This window comes from Salvia splendens, chromosome 5 (assembly GCF_004379255.2).
Source record: "Salvia splendens isolate huo1 chromosome 5, SspV2, whole genome shotgun sequence".
NCBI lineage: Eukaryota > Viridiplantae > Streptophyta > Magnoliopsida > Lamiales > Lamiaceae > Salvia > Salvia splendens.
This window is the reverse complement of record NC_056036.1, coordinates 9717324-9739020: the sequence shown is the minus strand read 5'-3', so window position 1 is coordinate 9739020 and position 21697 is coordinate 9717324. Positions and strand designations below refer to the sequence as shown.

Genomic DNA, 21697 nt, shown 5'->3' with positions numbered 1-21697 from the left:
ATAAATGAAATTTAAATAACTAAGTTTATTTTAATAATTTATTCCTTTTTATTAGTGGGATCCATTAAAGTAAATTTTGTCTTGAATAAAAGGTAGCGATTCATACTTATATGCAGTTCACCCAAAAAAGAATCTATATATATTTAGTTCTCTGGCATCTTAATTATTGTCTATACAATTTGATCCAACAGCAAATTGAATTATGAGCAACAAAATCCTATCCACATATTAACTACAATCCAAACCAAAGATATAAAACATTCTTATGTCCCACCATAACAAAAATTATTATCTTCAAATAAACATAAACACTTGAATTCCCTACCCCATTTTGCAAATCATTATAGGTTACCTGATTTTAGACCTATATTTCATGATCCTTGGGAGACCCGACCCGACATCATGTCCGGGCCGGGTGCCTGTGCCTCTTCCCCTCCGGGTACACCCATACCCGGATAAGAACCCGGAACAACGGCCACGTTCCTCGGCGGCCCGTAATAAACCGGCTGACCCGAATTATCAGCGATGAAACGGGCGGGCACTTCATACGGCCTCACACCCGCTCCATACACGTGATTCATACCCGGATACCCGATAGGTACTTGACCCGATGGAACCGGGTACGACTGCAGAAACTGTGCCCGGATTGGAACCTGTGGAACGGAGGCGTTCGCCGCCTGCACGTGACTGCCGGGCATGTAATACACCGCGGGCATGGGCTGCACCTGCGGGTTCGGGTAGTGCCAAACGGGTCCACCCGAATACCCGGTTGGTTGAGAGGCCATTTTATCGTGCACCATTTCACTCTCCTTTATATGCTCTGCAGCCTGGATCGGGTTAACGGGTCGGGTTTTCACGGGCGGAAGATCCGGGATCAGTTGTAAGTTGGGTGGGGCCAGGGACGAGGATGTGGAGCAGAACGGAGATGAGACGACCGGGGCGGGTGAGCCCGGATCCGACATCGAAACGTTGTCGTTTGGGAGGTTTTTGTTCCTGATTTTGGTGCTTCCCTCTTTCACCGCATCGTCGGAATTATCCAACCCGAATAAGTAATCCGGCACTTCGGAGACGATCGAGGAGACCTCAGACCGGCCGCGCTCGAGAACCGAACCGGCAGTCGGTCCACCGTTGAGAACGTCGACGAACCAGCTCTCGCGCTTGGCGGAGCCGTCGAGGAGCGAGTTGATGCTGGAGGCTCTGGAGTCGTTGAGGTTGTCGTCGATGGGGAATAGGAAGAGGCGGAGGCGAGCCGATTTCTGGCTCTGGCTGAGGCGATCGTACTCCTCCATCATGTTCTCGACGTCCTCGTCGGCGGTGACGGTTATCAGCGCGTCGAGGTCCTCGTTGGGGAGCTGGTACTTTATGCTTATGTTGGTTGTACCTATCGAAAACCGTTTCAATTGGATATGCCGTGATCAAAATCAAAATCGAAACTGAAATACAATTCTTCATCGCAGGCAGTTCAATTCAAATAATGAATTTTCGTGGAGTCAAATTAAAAATTAGTTTACTGGAAAGCTTGGAGAGCTTGGAGAGGAGAGCGGCGAAGGTGGTGTGGCGGTGGATGGCCACGATGCGAGTGTCGCCGCCGAAGTAGCGGAGCTGGTTGTCGTGGGGGCGGGGGAGGATTTTGCCGCCGAAACTGCACATGAAGCGGACGCGTGGCTGCGGGGCGTCATCGTGGAGGTTGTGGTGGTCGGAGCGTGGGGTGGAGGCGAGGGAATCGGCAGGGTTGGAGTCGAGATCGGCCATGAATCGGAAAAGGTGAATTTAGAGAGAGAGATAGTAGTAGCGTAGGAAGAAATGGGAAGAATGTGTTGGTTGTGTTGTGTTGTGTTGTGCGAGTGGTGGTGGGGGGAATATTAAAGCGAACGTAGCTGTCACAAAACCACCATTTTGATTTCTGACTGCATATTTTTGTCATGGACGGAGTAAACCGTAATTTATAAGGCATCTCCAGTGGCTTTCGCCCCGCAATAGCCATGCCACAGACTCTTTCTGCTCCTGCGACATCATCAGGATAAATAAATAGCCCAACAATAGCCAAGCCACATCACCCCTAATTATATAAAACAAATAATTGACAATCACACAAAATACGGAATTAAATGTACGACACAAATACGGGAAAATTCAATAATATTATTTAAATTAAAAAAGTACAATAACAAAAATACATTAATTTTAAAAAAATTACATTAAAAATATATTAATTTAAAAAAAATAGATTATTTAAAAAAAACAAGACCTCCGCATCACTCCTCGTCTCCGTCGCCCCCCTAGCCACCGTCACCGTCGCCGCCGCCTCCGTATCCGCCGGAACCCCCCGGTCTTCAAATCGTCACGCATGTTCACGAGCATTGCGTGAAGAAAACTCTTCTCCTCGGGGTCCGTCGCCGTCCGCCATTCGGCTAACGTCTTGGCCATCTGAGCGCGCGTTTGTTGACGCGCGAAGAATTTGAAATCCTCTGTCGACTGGCCAAGGGAGAATGCCGACTGTACCTCCTGGGACCCCCCGACGCCCCCCTCGCCTCCCGTTGCACCCGCCTTTGACCAACCGGGCGAGTTCGGCGAGCGAACGATGGCGAGGACGGGAGCTCCACCGCATTCTCGGGGAGGTCGTGGAAACCGCCGCTGCTGCCGCTGTAATCACCGGTATAGTTCAGTCGTTGCTTCTTCGGCCAGCCAACGTCGACACCTGCCCGGAACTTCTCGGAGTCGTTCAGCACCTCGTAGCAGTTCCAGTAGGTGAACTCCTTATACAACCCGGGCTGGGGGAAGGCTTTCTCCGCTATCCTCCTGCAGTCATCCTCCGTTTGGCCACTGCTCTGCATGCGGAGGGCGTTGGCGTACAAGCCCGAAAATCGGGAGACCCCAGCCCTGATTCGGTCCCACCCCTTCCGGCACTCCTCCCCGGTGCGCGGCCTCCCCTCCGGGCAAAATCTCATGTAGGCTGCAGCAATTTTGGCCCACAAGTTGACGATCCTCTGATTGTTCGAAGTCAGAGGATCATCACAGACACTCACCCATGCCTTGGAAAGCGCGACGTTCTCCGCGTCCGTCCACTTCCTCCGCACCGAGGGGTCGTCCTCAACCGGCTGCGACGACTGACCGACCCTCTTGTCCTTCCCCTTGCCCTTCTTCTTTGCGGGACCCCGACCCCGCCCTACTCCCCCCGTTTGAACGGGAGTTTCCGGAACACCGAGAAGATCAAACCCCAACTCCTCTAAGGAGAAAGTCTCATATTGCATGAACTGCGCCTCCGTTGGGGTCGATGTGTGCGAAGAATCAGTCGAAAAATCAAAACTGGGGCGATAGACGTCCCCCCCCCCCCTGCGTCGCCGGTACCCCTCCCGGCATCATCTGCATCCCGGGACCCCACCCCGACATCATCTGCATCCCGGGTGTCCACCCCGGCATACTCCCCCCGGGTGCCATCCCGGGCATCATCTGCTGCCACGGGTACATGTTGTAGTACCCGGGCATCGGACCCCATCCACCTCCCGCGGGTATCGGGGGAGTTTGAGACCCGCTCGTCACTGTAATACCTTCGTTGTTGTTCTCCATTTCGCGTTATTGATCTTGTACAGAAATTAAGATAGAGAGGGTACTCGTTAAAACAAGTAGTGTGAATGAAAATGACGTGCAAATCGCATATATATAGTGTTTCGAAAATTTAAAAAAATTTATATTCGCTCGCCGAACGCTTGCCGGTCCTGAGCCTGCAATGGCGGCGAGCGCTCGCGAATCGGCCAGCGCTAGCCGATTTTTTTGCCGAAATGGCACTCACCGGTTCCAATAGTTCGGCGAGCGCCGGAAATCGGCTAGCCGGCCCGCTCGCCGCCATTGGAGATGCTTTAATAGAGCACTATAAATTTGATCCATAGCAACATAGAGAGGCTACATCTTTTAGCTCCGTGAATGGAAAAAATATCATTTGAGTTTCTTTTTCTTTTTCTTTTTCGCCCATGAATCCTAAAAGGCGCAAGTAAGCTAGCTAAACCCACCGTCATTGACCCATTTTCGTATCTAATTTTAGCAATGTTGAATTAATACGATGCTTTCAACATTTGTGATGTAAGTTTTCAAACATTAAAGGAAAACTAGTGTCAAAGGTTAAAAAGAGTTAACCCATACATATTTTTTATATTCTACTTTCGGTCCAAAAATTTAATCCTACATTAACTATCATGCTATATCTCGTCAACACTAAAAAAACGAGTGCAAGGGAAATACGAAAACAAAAGACTTTAAATATTATTATTCATTTAAGAAAAATTTGTAAATATATTATATTTCTAATTTAGAGACATAAAAAGTGTAAATTCTATTTTCTAAAAAATAAATTGGAAGTCGTCTACATAATAAAAAGAAACTTATAATTTATGTCATAATTTGAATCAGTATAATTATATTGATCGCATGGAACACTCGAAACCGGACCATTCGTAATAAATTGAGTCGCGCGACATTATACATTGATCCCATTTCTTACTTTATTTAACTCTACATTCGAACTTGAACCACTTGTATAGAATGGATTGCCTTCTCTCATAAGGATATTTTACATTTTTTGCATTAATTTTACAATTATTTATCCAAAAGTAATAAGTACTGCTGTATTTGTGGCGTCAAACACAATGAACAAGCTCGTTGTTAGAATCAGAAGACAGAAGCAATGCGGTGAACTGGTGAGCATCGCTACCTACCATTAACTGAGAGAGTTTTGTCACCTATGTCTTGGTGTAACTGTGTGGATCACACGTTCGGGTCGTCCAGCTATGGACAATGATATATATAAGTAAGCCATAGATGTTCATGCCAGAAAATTATTCAGAAATGCGTCTTATATTTTTAGGTTTTAATATTTGCTCTTGGGATGTCAGATGTAATCATGTAATGATCATGCTTGGAGATTGATATGGATTTTCAAAAAAGATGAGGAAAAAGTAAACAGTCTTATTTATTTTGTACATTCGGAGGTGTTCGGTTGGCAAGATTAAATCTCATGATTAAATATGTATCATGTTTGGTTCATAAGATTGAACCCTTCAACTTAATCCTAGATGGATAGTCTAATGATAATTAGTCATAGCCTCCCCCTTCCAACTAAAATAATCCCACAACTCAATCCTAGATGGATAGTCTCATGATATTAGTCATGACAACCGAATGTCACCTCAAAATTGAAAATAATAACACTACTACAACAAAAAAAATGTACAGCATAATAGCTACTAGTAAATACTAGTATTAAAACAAAAAATCCAAAAAAATTATGTAATAAAAAGTTGATGAAAATGGACATGCATTAACAATGTAATAATTAAATAGCAAAAAATTTAAAGTAAGTCCGATTTTAAAAAAATAAAAACTTTTGTCTCAGACTCGATTACTTATAAAAAAATGGATTATTCTTTTTTATTTTGACTTACGCTTTTGAGTAGCCCAGTCGAAATTCAACTCCTATAGAGTACGAAATAGGCTGTGATTAAAATTTTAGAATGGAAAGAGAAAAGAGCCAAGAATGCGGTTAGTCAAATTATACAGTGTTCTGTACTATAAACTTTCTAATTTTAAAATATTTAAAAATATAGTATTATTTTTACGTATCATTTTATTTACAATTTATATCGCTACAGTACACTATTAATGATGTGGAGTCATGTCGAACCAAATGTTCATTCTTTTAGGGGGGGGGGTAATATTTAGTTGTATCCGAAGAGGTTCAAAGTATTAGCCAATAGTGACTATTCAACAAGTTTAAGTGCATCGATCGACTTGAAACACGAGGAACCCGCCAACCATGCCTCGTCTCCTAGCACTCAGAATCATCCCATAGTAACTAAAGCGGCAAAGTGAAAAGCGGAGGGGAAAAAGGGTATGACAGCTCCGGGTACTTAACCGTCTCTAGCTGGACCCACCTCGACTCTAGATAGGGTTGCTTTCGCTATGTTCAGCCGCAGCAAAACTCTCAGCTCCGACAATTGAAGACAATGGTAGAGAAAGATATATTGGTGATGTCTGAGTTAGCTTTGGATTTACACGAACATAATTAATGAACTTCGCTATGATATAAAGTTGAGGAAACTTAATAGGATGTAGTTTCTATTCTTTGAAAATTTTAAATTTTAATTTCTTGAATTTTAGTCTTAAGACCTGTATTATAATTTTTTTACTAGTTGTGTTTTAATGTTTTTTAAGAATTAATTTCCTTTAGTTATATTGTTGTGTATTTTAATTTTATAAAATAATTGATAAAAATACAAATTGAAATTAAATGAGAGTGGTATGAAGATATGTATGATTTGTATGACATAAATATTGAGGGAAATGATTATATGAGAACGACTAGAGGTACGACGAGAGGTATCACTGTTGATTACGGATGATTTTAGACCTATCTTAATAATAATATTAATAATTAATTTATAATATTCTTATGCACCTAAATTTGTTACTCATTATTTACTTGAATGATTGGAATAAAATATTTGTGTGGCTGCGAATTGAAGAAACTATGCACCAATGACAACTTAGCCTTCTTTTCTAATGGGAGTTGATCATGTCAGCGTAGACCGAGCAAGAACTATTTTTCTAAAAATATCTAAGTTTTGAATAAAATCCTCACATTTTGTTCGACCTAAAAATAAGACGAGTGTACAAACAATATTGGCAAAATATCACGTCATTTTTATGTATTTTTTATTCGACAATTGTTTTAGACATCCATCTTATAAAAATAAGCTATTTTTAATATTTTAAGCAATCTTATAACAATAGATATTTTTATTTTTATTAATTTTTTTGCTAATAAAATTTTCATTTTTTATTAATAATATGTCAATCACTTTTTCTGCCTAAATCTATTTTATTTTATTATTTATGTATTAAAATTTATATTATTCCAAAATACTGTCGGTATTATTTTTAGAAATGTTGGATATTTTAGTGTAATTGGATTAACTTGATTTATCAACGTGATCATAATGAGGCATCAAATAAGTTGGAAGTGCGGAGTGTACACTTATTTGAATTCCTTATGATTAGATGGGGGTTCGGGGGCAGCGCCCCCGAGTAGCGGGGTCCAAGGGGCAGAGCCTCTGGCTGGGGAAAATTTTTTATTTCCATTAAAGTTGTTGTACAGAAAATTCATCCGGAAACGTAATTTCCAAAAGTTGAAGGACTATTTTGCAATTTACTATTCCCGCCAAAAACTGTTGAAAACAGTTGTGAAACGAAGAGAAGCGACTCTTCGTTTTCAGCCTCTTCTTATGATCAATTTCTGGGTTCAAAGTTGTACAGAATCTACATACGAATATCTTTGAAACCTGAATTGTATCCGATCAAATATTGGTAGAACCGCCAAATTGATTTGATCTGAAAGTGTTTCAAGCCTTTCAGGACATCCGATTTGTTCACGTTTTGTTTAAACTCCTTAACCAGAAATAGATGGAATATTATTTTATTTCAAACTACTATTATATGGTAGCGTTGGAATAGACGTCAAATACTCCATATTTATGTATAGAACATGTCGCATCGAGAGAGAGAGAGATAAAAAAGAAATGGAGGAGAGAGTTAGCAGGTTTTGAAGGGAGGAGGTGGGCCATGAAAATGGGGAAGGAGAGGCGGTGGGCGCAGCGGCGGCGAGTGGTGGGATTAAAGCAATTAGTGGGGCCAACTAACAATCTTATTTTTGCTTTCTCTTACGTGTCATGGGATTCCAAATTATCTCTAGCTTTAACCAAACTTTTATTTTTATATATGGAGTTGTTTTAGCTACAAAAATATCATTGCTAATTATATTAACAATGGTAAGTACGTGCGGAGTCAACTTAGGATTTGGGTTCATGCAAAATTTTGCTTATCAGTCTTTTGATATCTCCGTATCTCTACCATCGATCAAGAAATTGTTTGAATAACGATAAATGTTTGAATGACAAACTAAATTATATATCTAAAATCAAACTTTAAAAAAAACGACCAAATAATTGCTTGAATAAACTACTCAATTGCTCAGAATCAAAATCGTTGTAAATTACAAATTCAATTATCTAAAAGTTGTAAAGTACGAGACACTGTCATTGAATCTACATGTATCATTGACATCTCAATTGGAAACATTGTCTTTCTTTGAATTGACACACCGACAATTTATTTACTACAGTACTTAATTTTCTGAGTCAATATGTCTAGTGAGTAGTGAATTGAAGCGATGTATATCGTGGATAGCTAAGTTTGCAGCATTATATCTCCGTCCCTAAAAATTTGTCACTTATTTCCATTTTCGTCAATCCCTAAATATTTGTCACATTTCACTTTTATCATTTTTTGGAGTGAACGTTACATTCTACTAATTCATTCTCACTCACATTTTATTATAAAATTAATATATAAAAGTAGGACTCAAATGTCACTAACTTTTTCAACCTACTTTTTATTAAATTTCCTAAAATTAATGCCGAGTCAAATGATGACAAATTATTAGGGACTGATGGAGTAAATATCAATAAGTTAGCTTCCAACTTCACACATTAGTTTTTAAGTTCAGAACAAATAGGTACATGCTTTATTTATATATACTGAAAAGTCTAATTTATAATTTATAAATTATAGTTAATTTTAGACAACTAGGGCATATTATAGTTCTAATGAAGTTAATTAAGGGATAATTTGTATAGTTCTTATAAATTGTTGCAAATTTATGCAATTGATGAATTTTTTTTCAAACACTCCTTATGTGAATCGAATCACTCATAATTTAACATTTTTTGACTTGGGCATTTCACATTAAAAATATAAACTCCTCTCATAAACGATAACTTATACTATGAAGTTATATACCCTCGAAAACCATATACTACTAATAATTAATTGGAAAGTCATGCAAATTCATGATCTATGATGTTGGTCATTTCAATTATTATGGCAATTGGCAAGTCATCCTAATTTAGAACTCATTATGTTACAAATCTATGTATATCAATCAAATCAATGTCATCTTTTCGACCAATTGAATATATTTGCAGTAAAAAAAGGAAATAATTGAAAGATTCGGAATTGATTTTTTTACAGTTTCGAAAGGAAAATTTACTATCTCTGAAGAGTTTTGAAAGGAAAATGATTTAAAAATTATTTCCGCTGCCGGGACTTGAACCCGGGTCTCTCGGGTGAGAGCCGAGTATCCTGACCAACTAGACTACAACGGATAATGATAATCTTCATGTTGTATATTTATAATTATATTTTTAATTTATAGTCTGATAAAAAGATATATGGAGTTACATGTTAGCAAAAGCTCTTTGAAGAACCAGGATCGTCATTTTTGTGCTGTTCATAGAGTGGTTAATTGACCATAATTTGAGCCATGGACATTCACTCTTTTTGTTGTTTCATAAGCAAATCATATAACAATCCAATGAATTTGTTGTTTGTATTTAGAAGGTCATTAGTATAGTACTACAAATCAAAATTTGGTTTTTCATTTACACTTACTCTCACAATTTGGTTATTTTCCATGTTTTGTGCTTATTTTCATCTTTCTCTCTCAACACAAATGTCTCTGGGAAGCTTCCAATTGTGAAGCGATTTCGCAATAGGCTGCTGTGGAAACTTCCAAAACATTTGATCTTGTTGTTGCTACCACATGTAGATAATGAACATGTAAAACTGAAAATGGAGAGATTCAGTTCATTTTGAATTAAACTATTTCAACCACAGTCCCCAATTATATGGTTATCACAAAGAGCTGATATTTGAGAATAAAGACGATACCTTCAACTTTTTCCAAGATTCTTATATAAAAACACGGGTGAACACCAACTAGTCTCTTGATAAGTCAGCATTCAATTTCTCCCCAATAACTCAAGAATCAGCTTGAATAAATTTTTAATACTTCTTCTAGTGTTTAAAGTGCTTGAAAATTGGGCAATCTCCATCAAAGTATGTAATGAGACCGTAAAATATAGCTTAAAATTGCAGCCATTGTCTTCGTCTAACGACATGAGTTTCATCATTTTAGGTACCGGAACAGGATGAATTGGCCAATATGTCAGTTGTATTTTTTCTTGGTGGTATGTATGTGTATGGGTGCTCTTCTCAACTGGTTGTGGGCTTTTATCAACAACGGATCATTTTGTCGTTTCATCTTAACTTCATTTATAGTGGAAATCAAGTGACTTTAGTTGTTCTATTTTCATGGAAGAACATGGAGCTCCTACATTTTTTTGGTGCATTTTCGTTTGAAGTAACAACCAATTTTATATGCAATATCATGATAGGAATCTAGTTTTCAAGAACTATTGATAAACTATGGTAGTATAAGATTTGCATATTTTCTCCTTTTGTTTTGAGCTACATTGTGATGGATTCTAATAGACAAAAATTGGATAATACAAAGGACCTTAGTTATTTCAAGCAATAGACCAAAAATATGGTAAAATAAAACGAGAAGGAAAAGGAAAAAGTAGTGATGGAATGAAACATAAACACCGGCTTCGTATCATATGCTAAACAGCTAAAGCACCGATAAAAAAATGATGAGAAGAAATATTATTTTAGTTACAAATAATTGGATATTACTATAATACTGTTGTACCATAATTCGTGTGTTCTAGTATGAACATAAGCGGCACACCTTCTTAAGTCCTTACCAGTAAATTTTTTTAATTTTATTTTTATCGAAATTTTCCGAAATTATTTTCATCTTTACTATATTGACATTAGATGAATAATAGGAGCTGAAATTAGAGAAAATAATCGAAGAAAAATTGCTACAAATAATTAGTATGAGAAAAAAAAATCAGGAATAGGAAGTAGTATAAGAAAAAGTAAAAAAAATATATAGTCTCACATAAACATAGTTTTAAGAGTATCCCCAACAAGGAGGGGACGGGCCGTAAATGGGGTTAGGCTCGGGCCGCGGGTGTTAAACGGGGTAGATTTGCGGCCTGGGACGGTCCTAGGGCCGCGCCGGGGTCCAGCCTGGCACAGGGTTAATCGCGAAGTGACGTGACGCGATACGGTCCGGCCCGGCGTTATATGGGGTTCGGGCTGAACCGGGGCCGGAACTTCAAATTTTTTTTTTGTAATTCGAAAATTTATCTATAAATACCACTCCATTCATTTTCATTTTTATTCAACTTCATTTCTCTCCCTCTCACACTATAAAATTCGAAAAATGCCTCCTCGCCATGAAGGTCAACGAGCAATCGAAGCTCAAATGGCCCGAATGTTAGAGACGGCGATGCCCGCAATCCAAGAATAAATCAACAACAAGGTGGGACGCTACCAAGCTGCTATTCAAGCGTGGAACGAACAACACGTCCGTTGTAATTTTCTATTTTTCGACTGAATAATGAATTTTCCCGGTTTTAATTATTCAACATATTCTATTTTACGAGTAAAATAGGTTGGAGTTGTGAATAGTGCAATTTAATAGTTGTGGTTAGGGTTGGGGCCTGTAGGATTAGAGCAGTTGTGGCCTGAGACTCAAATTTAGGGGAATGATGACGTGGAGGGGACTTGAGCCTGAATTGGAGATGTTGTTGGGGATGCTCTAAGATAGATAAATAAATTGTACTCCCTCTGTCCCATTAGAAATGAAACGTTTTCTTTTTTAGTTTGTCCCATTAAAAATGAAACATTTCCTAAAATGGAAATGTCTCTATTACAATTTTTTTATCTCTCTTACTTTACTCTCTCTTCATTAACTCACAAAATAACACTATATAAAAACTCGTGTCGATTTCAAAATGTTGAATATTTAATGGGACGGAAGGAGTAGTGATTTTAAAAGTACTAAGGACTAGTACATTATTGACACGATTTTTATATTAAATAGTATTATTTTAATATGGAGTATATTTTTATTTGATTATAAAAAATTAGACACAATGAAATCACAGCCAATATATTTTCTCTGATTCCACCACTTAGTATGAACATACGATCAAAAATAAGTCAACGTCGTTGAACAACCCGCCAAACCATTGACCTTAAAATTTAAGAGATTGTACAGTAATATAATTAAGAGTAGTGCTAAATGGCCACATTATAGCCAGCCATAAAAATAAAAAATTAATAAAAGTTAGTGCATTTAATGTCATTTTGGTGAAATCAATACCTCTAAAAAGTATAAATTTTATTTGGACAAATGTACCCTTAATTATGACATACTATAAATATGAAGAAACTAGTATAATTTATTCAATTGGATTATACATTAACTCATGTTGCATCAAATTTATATAAACAAAATCAAATTTAATAATGTTACATGATTAATTCAATTTTATCTTATATTTATAATACCAACGCATCGTGATAAGTATTTACGCACGAATAAAAGTATTGGTCCGATATTGAAATATTGGCATATTGCAATGATAAATTCAAATTTTTATTTTTAGCTTTATTTGTTAGTAAATATATTAAAATATGAAAATAATATTATATAAAAGATAAATGCATTAATATGTAGACTGTGAGTGGATTCTCAGAGGTAATATTATTATAATTTAATTTATTTAGTGGTTTAGCATATTTACATGAATTATAAAATATGAAATCATGATTTACTTTTTATTCAAATATAAAATATATGTGTCATTGTATTATTTAAATATTTATTTATTCTTTAAATTAAATTATTTAAGTAAAAGTTGTAAGCTAATACTTATGGAGTACACGGTGATGGTGATGGTGATGGTAATGATGTTAAGTTATGTAGTAACGGAGTAGCACATAGTATTATAGTCTATATTAACAGTAATAATATTAATTGCTATTATTATTAATTAGATTATATCACAACTTAATTGGAAGTATATAAACATATAAACTATTATGTATAACGTTACATTTTGGTACATATTTTAATGCACAATTGGTAAAGTAAGAGAGAGAAAGAAAGAGAGAGAGAGGAAGAAGAAGACAAAAATTAATAAAGTATTGTTAGAAGAGAATGAGTCTCACACTCTCACTTCAATTGAGAGAAAAAAGTTTTCCAAATTAGAAAGTATATATTCTTGTGAGACGAACTAAAAAATGCATATTATTGAGGGACGAAGAAAGAATATTATAGGCTTATAGATTACTAATATACAAATGCAATATGGGAATGATTTTGATTTTTATAAGAGAGTGGGAGATTGCCAGAGACTTATGGGAATGGGAATTTCATGTTTAAAAAAATATTTATTCTATTTTAAAATTTATTATTTTTAAAATAAAATTTAAGTTAGAACTAACGTAATGTGTTTAAAATAAAAAGAAAAGAATAACTATGTAAACACAACTATATCATAGTATATACAAAATAATTAGTATATTGATTTATATAATTATATTATAATACACCCTATAATTTTAGTATATTTGATAATCTTAAACTATAACATAATAAAAATATTATAGACTATTTGATTTTAAAAATAAATTACTAAAAACAGAAAAGTAAAAAATAAATGAATAAAAGAAAGAAATGTAAAAATCGGAATAAAGAAATGAAACTAAAAAATAACTACAATTAAATAGAAATGGTAATAGTGTAAAGTTATTGGAGCAATTAATAACCTATTTGAATCATTAATAGCCAATAATATCAAAATTTACTAAAATGACAGCCAGCATGGCTGCATAGCATTTCCCTATAAGTAATACATAAACAGCGCATATTGTCCATATGCATCTATACAGATTCCTTCTACATTGCTTTTTATCTATTCATTACTTTCCATCAATGCCTCCAATCGGGTCCTTTTCTTTATTTCAGCATTATCAATGAATTGAGCACATCAAGATGTGAATACAAACTAATTAATGATTCCGTCATATTATGGGAAAACGGAATCAATGAAAAGGAGATTGTACATCTGTTCTCATTTATTGATTCATAAACCATACAGAATCCTAATTTAATTTCGATATTTAGAGTACAGCTTCTTTTTCATAAATCTGAGTACTCTTTCAGAATCTTCAATTTGGCAGCCAGTCAATTTGAATCCTCAAATTCAATCATTTCGCGCAAATTCACGTCATTCCTTAGTTATTAGAGTTTCCTATTTTTTCTTTCAAGTAAAAAATCACTCTTTATTGTATAAATTTCTAGGTTTATAATATAATTAAAACTATACTTATAAGTTATACCCCTCCTCTCGCTCTCTCATTTTTCTCACTCTTCAGTTGTTTAGAGCAGAAGAAATGAGTAATGGAGTTTCAAGCATCGACACAGTTCCTACCAGAATTGAGGTTTTGTATTCAATTGATTCTACACCCTTAAATTTAATTCCCAGCACTTGAAAAATCAATCTTGATTTCACTTTTTTTTTTGTTTGTTTTGATGAAATTTTTCAGGGAAAGTTTAAGGCAACGGTGGTTTGTTGGTTTCTTGGACTCGGATCTCTCGTCTCTTGGAATAGTATGCTGACAATTAGTGATTATTACTACAAAATTTTTCCAGTAAGTTTATGCCTCAAATTCAATATCTTTTCCCATGATTTTGTTTGCCAACTTATCAATTTATTTAATTTGCAGGATTACCACCCTTCAAGAGTACTCACTCTGGTTTATCAGCCATTTGCGATCGGGTCAATGGTGATTCTTGCTTACAAAGAGGCCAAGATCGATACAAGGAAAAGAAACATTTTTGGTTACACCCTTTTCTGCCTAAGCACATGTGCACTTCTCTTAGTAAGCTCTTCATTTTTGTTGCTCAAATTAGATTGATTCTCCACTGATTGAAATATTTTTCTAGAACTGAATGAATGATTGTTTTGAATGAAGATCGATATAGCCACATCAGGGAAAGGAGGGATTGGGAATTATATAGGTGTGTGCGTGTTTGTTGCTGCTTTTGGAGTTGCAGATGCTCATGTTCAAGGTGGAATGGTTGGGGATTTATCCTTCATGTGCCCTGAGTTTATGCAGGTCTCTCTTTTTTCCAATCCCATTTCAGCCTTCTCTCTTGGATAACTTGATTTGTGTGCTGATGTTTTGTGTGAATCGCACAGTCATTCTTCGCTGGCGTGGCTGCTTCGGGCGCCCTAACCTCCGGCTTGAGGCTCGTCACGAAAGCAGCTTTTGATAAGAAAGAGGATGGCCTTAGAAAGGGAGTTAGTGAGTCCTCTCTGTGTATATGTATAGCAGTTGCAATATTTATAGTCTTAGGTAGTTGATGGTGATGGTTTTGTGTTTTGTAGTGATGTTTCTTGCAATCTCGACGTTCTGTGAGTTTCTGTGTATATTCGTCTACACGTTCGTGTTTGGGAAACTGCCTATTGTGAAGCATTTCCGAAAGAAGGCAGCATCAGAAGGATCGATGACAGTTACAGCCGATCTTGCAGCAGCCGGAATCAAGACTACAGATGGCGAAATTGTAAGCCATTTTTTGACAAAATCGAGTATTTGAAGTCATGGAGCCTGATTTCAGCTGCTGTTGTTGCAGGTAGATGATGTTAAGCAGGATAGGTTGAGTAACAAGGAGTTGTTGCTTCAAAACCGTGGTTATTGTTTCGATCTTTTCCTTATATACGTGCTCACTCTGTCAATTTTCCCTGGCTTCTTGTACGAGAACACGGGTAAACACGGACTAGGCGATTGGTAAGTCTCTATAGCAAGATTGTTTATTAAGTGGGATAATACAAGACTAAACGAGTTGAGCTTGAGTTACATATTGCTAAACGTACGGATGTAGGTATGCGCTTGTCCTAATAGCAATGTACAATGTTTGGGACCTGATAGCAAGGTACATTCCTCTGATCGATTGCATAAGGTTGGAATCGAAAAAGGGTCTTATGATAGCATGCTTGTCGCGTTTCTTGCTCGTTCCTTGCTTCTATTTCACGGCCAATTATGGGGATCAAGGGTGGATGATTTTGTTGGTGTCATTCTTGGGGCTGTCTAACGGATACCTAACTGTTTGCGTCCTCACAGTTGCCCCGAGAGGCTACAAGGTAAGGTCGTTGTTGCGGTGCAGGATGGCTTGACTTTGTCTCCCTATTTTGGTATTTTAACGTGTTTGTGTGTTTTGCAGGCACCAGAGCAAAACGCGCTCGGGAATTTGTTGGTAGTGTTCCTTCTTGGTGGTATATTTGCGGGCGTTGTTCTCGACTGGTTGTGGGCCATCGGAAAAGGCCCTTTCTAAACGCCTCGTTTAGATTTCATGTATCATTGCCCAGTATGCAATTTTCATTCGCACAAAGTAGTCGAAATGAATTGGGAGGTAGTTAAATGAATTTGTGTTATAATTGTACACACTTGAAGTTGATGGCTACACCAATTATGTCCTTCGTGTAAGAGGAATTGTATTGATATACAAGTAAACACTTATTTATTTCCATCTCACTTACGTTACGTATGTCTACTTTGGGACTTTCAAGTCTTTTACATTTAATTTGTCCTATCGCCTAATATTGATTTATACTATCAATTTCACTTTAAATATTTATAAAAAGAAAAAAACTTTTCGTATAGAAAAAAGTTAGGCGTCTCAAGTAAAAAATACTCGATAGGAAACTTTAAAACCGAAATTGTGCTTAAAACGCACACAATTTAGCTATATGTTTTTTCATTCTTTCTAGGAAGAGATATGAAGTTTGATACTATAAGAATATGAATTTCTAGATAGATTTTATATTTATTCCGAATTGTCTATATTAAATTAATTGAAGATGGCATTTCGGAACTCAGAATGCAATTTTCTCTGAAAACCATGCTTTTCAAGGTGGACCCTACTGCTCCAGCATAAATGGTCATTGTTCTTAAATTAGAAAAGGACAAACATAGTATATAATTCCAAAATCTTTAATAATGACTAAAGCTGGGTAGCATTTTTCTACTATATGGATTTCCCCATTTTAATGAAAAACTAAAAGCATGTGATAACAACAGTTGACCTTTTCCTCTACAAATAATAGTCAAATTTGCCAAAATAAGTGGAGTAGTTATTTCCGGAAAAGATATCATTCCATATAAACAGTTGATTACTTGATTAACCAATGGAAAACGAGTTTTAAAATATCTCCATAAAGTGTTTCTTTTGAGCACTTGCTTTTAAAAGTAATGCTTAAAGAATTAATAGAGATAAACTAAAGTAGAGGAGTGAAATGATAATAGATGATACAATAAGAGAAAATAATTGTATTATATTTTGTCAAAAAAGAAGTGGCCAGTGGGGAAGTGGGGACAGAGTAAATGTTTTCTCCTTATGTTTCATAACTAATTGATTTTGAATAATTTCATATTTTCTTTATTGATTATAGATTTTTTTCATCGAATAGGGAAAAGTAATCAAGAATTGAAAAGTGAAGAAAAAAAAATTTAGTTATATTTTTAACTATATTAGTATTTCATAATTAAATTTTCGTTCATTTACAATTGTTTTATTTCTTGTTATACTAAAAAAAATCTACTGAAGTCATTCCTTTGTAACATTTTAATTTGTAGTTTTAACTTTATCATAATTTAGTTTCGATAATATGGAATACTATTTAATTTTGAAGTAAGTTATTTACTAGTCAATTTGGATAATTAAATTTAATGTTTTTACTATATATTTTAATTCATATTGATAATTAAATTTAATGTTTTTACTGTATAGTATCCGATAAAAAGAATAAGAATATAAAAAGGAAAAAGAAGTAAATTTCTTTTAAACCACACCATATATTTTTTCTCCTTTTTTGTATTTTTATTTTTTTATAGAAAATCTTTTTTTATAATAGTTATAAATTTAACTATCAAAATGACGTATAACTAAAAGGATAAAAAAAACTTAAAAGATAAAATATACTCCATATTACTGGGCTGCAATAAAAAAACACAATCCTATAAAAATAATTAAGAACATAAAAGTTAAATATATGAAATTATAACAGAAGAAATCCTGGTAAAGAAAAAATAGATTCAAACACGGCGGCGAGAAAACTCACATACTCTCCTAGTAAAATTGGATTCCAAAAATAAATAAAAGTGATTAATATGTGCAACATATAAAATCTCTAGAGATATATTTTAGTACTATATGTTAGTGCTGGAATATATGATTTGTTGCATAGATAAATTTGATTAGATTTGTTTTTTAAAATAAAAAAATCAAAATATATTATTATCCTGATCGATAAGAGGGCAAGAATATCTATATACTAATACTAGTATACTAGTACAAAAATTATTATTTAATAAATATAAATAAAATAATAATCCCTATATAAAGTAAATCACTATCCTTAACTAATTTAGAGAGTGTGCACTAATGATTATTTAAAGGAATGACTGAAAAAATTAACCAATTTTAAATAAAATCTTAAATTAGGTAATTGAGCTGTGTTACTAGAAAATAATAGCTAATAAAATATGGGAAAAAACACAAGACATATATGTCATGACTTAGTTGTTTTGCTCTATGCATCAACTCACTCTCTCTCCATTTGTTTAGAGGAACAACAATAACCAATATGAGTAATGGAGATTCAAGCATTGTTTCAACTCCTAGCAGGATAGAGGTCTGTGTTTAAACTGATTTTTCACCCTTTCCCAATACTCAAAATGATCCTCTTCTTTGTTTTTGTTTTGTTTGAATATGAAATAGCAGGGGAAGTTTAAGGCAATGGTGGTGTGTTGGTTTCTTGGACTAGGGTGTCTCATTTCATGGAATAGCATGCTAACAATTGTAGACTACTACTATCAAATTTTCCCAGTAAGTAAACATATAATGAAACAATCCATAATTTTTTTTGTTATGATTAATTGAACACAAACAAAAACAAACTGCAGAGTTACCATCCAGCCAGACTCCTGACTCTGGTCTACCAGCCCTTCGCCCTCGGATCAATGGCGATTCTCTCTTACAACGAGGCCAACATCGACACAAGGAAGCGAAACATGTTTGGCTACGCCCTCTTCTGCTTCAGCACACTCGGACTTCTCTTGGTAAGCCACTATATATCCTTCCATTTCATGAAATTTCTAAAACATAGTTCTAGACTGATCTTCTTGTCCATGCAAGATTGATGTGGCTACGTCGGGGGGAGGAGGGATAGGGAACTATATTGGAGTGTGTGTCTTTGTTGCTGCCTTTGGAGTTGCAGATGCTCATGTTCAAGGTGGGATGACTGGTGACCTATCTTTCATGTCCCCTCACTTGATGCAGGTCCAGTCTTTTCATTTGTCTCTACTTGACAAGTTTTATTGTATGTTAATTGATGTTTTGTGTGAATCGTTGCAGTCGTTCTTGGCCGGTTTGTCTGCTTCAGGGGCGTTGGTTGCAGGCCTGAGGCTTGTGACAAAAGCGGTTTTTGATCAAACTGATAATGGTCTTAGAAAGGGAGTTAGTAAGTCTCTTTATAACATGTATAGTCTCAAGTACACTAGTTGACCAAGTTATTATTATCTCACTAGTGATCTATGTGCAGTTTTGTTTCTTGCAATCTCCATCTTCTGTGAGTTTCTGTGTGTGTTGCTCTACGCGTTCGTGTTTGGGAAACTGCCCATTGTGAAGCATTTGAGGAGGAAGGCGGCGTCTGAAGGGTCGAGGACAGTCTCAGCTGATCTTGAAGCAGCCGGGATCAAGACAGCTGATGGCAAAAACGTAAGAAACTTAATGATTTTTGATGGCCTAATTCGGGTTGTTGACACCATGTTTAGTTTTTGTAGTTGCAGGTGGATGATGATCGGTTGAGTAACAAGCAGTTGTTGCTTCAAAATATCGACTACGCATTGGATATTTACCTCCTACACGTGCTCACGCTGTCTATTTTCCCGGCTTCTTGTATGAGAACACGGGTAAAAATCACGGACTAGGGGAGTGGTAAGTCACCGTATCAGTATATAACTAAACGAATCGATCTTGAGTTATTTATTGCTATAAGTAAAAAAATGCAGGTATGCACTCGTCCTTGTAGCAATTTACAACGTTTGGGACCTGATAGCACGGTACATTCCTATGATCGGGTGCATAAGGTTGGAGTCAAGAAAGGGTCTTATATACGCGTGCTTGTCGCGTTTCTTGCTCATTCCTTGCTTCTATTTCACGGCCAAGTATGGGGATCAAGGGTGGATGATTTTCTTGGTGTCGTTCTTAGGGCTGACTAACGGATACCTAACGGTCTGTGTCCTCACGGTTGCTCCAAGAGGCTATAAGGTAAGGTGGTTGTAGTGGTGCACGAGGCTTGATGTTCATCTATGTTTTCGTGTTTTAACGATGATCGGGTTTGCAGGCACCGGAGCAGAACGCGTTGGGGAATTTGTTGGTTATGTTTCTTCTTGCTGGTATATTTTCGGGCGTTGCTCTTGACTGGTTGTGGCTCATTGGCAACACTTCCTTTTAAACCAACTCCTTTTTATGTGAAATCTATTCATATGTTGGCTTGTATTTCATGTTTCAAACTTAGTGTCAATATAAAATCTCATTTATTTGATGATATGCTTTAGGATTTTACATTTCTATTTACAAGTTGCAATGATTAAGAAAAGTTTAGAGCTTATGTAATACTCCTCTAGCATTTGCCAGCTACAAGTTGCAATAATTAAGAAAGACTAAATGATTGTAAACTTGTACTAATCAGGTCGCAGCTTTATATTTGGATTTGCTTATGAAATAGTAGTACTAAAAGATCTGAAAGCAACATTTGATTTTTCTAATTTTAAATGCATCCAAGAACATAGTAACAAGTTTTTTAGGCACACGATAGCGACATGTACATGTTAATCGTGGAATAAAACGTCAAAACATATCTTTCTGTATTTGTTTGAGATGATTGTATCTTTCTTACTCAATTAAAATATAAGGATCAAATCAGCTCTTGTTGCACTCCTTCCTTGACAATATTTAATTACAAACTTATAATCTAGCCGTATCTTTATTTTGGATCTGCTTATTAAACAAAAAACAACATTTAACTTCTCTATCTTTTGTCCAAGTATAAGATAGTAACGAGTTTTCTTTAGGATCATGAGGTTAACGAGTTAATCATGGAATAGAACACCAAAACATAACTTTCCATATTTGTTTGTGGGTTTTTTAAGATTATATGAAAAAAATTTATTTTTTAAGGGAAGTATGTATTACCAAACACACTCATGAGCAAATGATAAGACCCTTCTTCATAAAGATTGGAGTTTCATCCCTAACATAAGAAAGAGAAAAATTTTGGACATTCTAGCATTTTTATGACCTAAAAACAAATCTGTGTGAACTTAATCCAAATCGGATAATATCAAACTAATGTGCAGTCGACGATCCTAACACTTATTAGTGGATGTGAGTAGGTGACAAGCATTTGTGCAAGAAAGTGAAAAGTTGGTTCTACCATATTTTTGTTTGATGGTGATGGAAATACTACCGTTAATGTTAAAAATTGATTATTTTTACTTATATTAACCTTTATTTGATTCATAGTTTATTATTTTTTATTATAATTTAGATTTTTTAAATAAAACTAAGTTAGCTTAATCTACTAGTTAATCTAACCTACCAAGCATATCTCATTTTTTTTCAATTTTGATTTTAATTTTACCTGTTAAACAATAACATAGAAACAAATGGAGTACTTATAATATATTAATTTACTCAAACCAGCCCTTGTATGTATAGAACAAGAAACATACTTACCATTCACTGTTGGCGCTTGTGCACCACTATTAATTTTATTCTTTTTAAATTTCAATTTAATTATATAATTATATATTTCCCACG

General features: G+C 35.7%; 2 protein-coding genes, 1 non-coding gene and 1 pseudogene across 3 annotated transcripts; 2 read left to right on the top strand and 2 right to left on the bottom strand.

The window, feature by feature from the left end:
• Window positions 1-178: 178 nt before the first annotated feature.
• On the bottom strand, window positions 179-1915 carry LOC121804926. Its single transcript, XM_042204641.1, has 2 exons — window positions 1512-1915; window positions 179-1381 (listed from the first exon to the last, which is right to left on the bottom strand). Exons 1-2 carry the CDS (start codon window positions 1750-1752, stop codon window positions 372-374), a joined length of 1251 nt encoding a protein of 416 aa, XP_042060575.1. The 5' UTR covers window positions 1753-1915; the 3' UTR covers window positions 179-371.
• Window positions 1916-9139: 7224 nt separating this feature from the next.
• Window positions 9140-9212, bottom strand: TRNAE-CUC. The gene has a single exon. It is a non-coding gene; the product is annotated as a tRNA-Glu (tRNA).
• A 4522-nt stretch (window positions 9213-13734) lies between these two features.
• LOC121805149 (equilibrative nucleotide transporter 3-like) lies at window positions 13735-16342 on the top strand. Its single transcript, XM_042204936.1, has 9 exons — window positions 13735-14253; window positions 14359-14463; window positions 14539-14694; window positions 14788-14931; window positions 15015-15120; window positions 15204-15379; window positions 15449-15603; window positions 15698-15956; window positions 16037-16342. Exons 1-9 carry the CDS (start codon window positions 14206-14208, stop codon window positions 16145-16147), a joined length of 1260 nt encoding a protein of 419 aa, XP_042060870.1. The 5' UTR covers window positions 13735-14205; the 3' UTR covers window positions 16148-16342.
• Window positions 16343-18404: 2062 nt separating this feature from the next.
• Window positions 18405-20381, top strand: LOC121803198 (annotated as a pseudogene).
• The last annotated feature ends 1316 nt before the right edge of the window (window positions 20382-21697 follow it).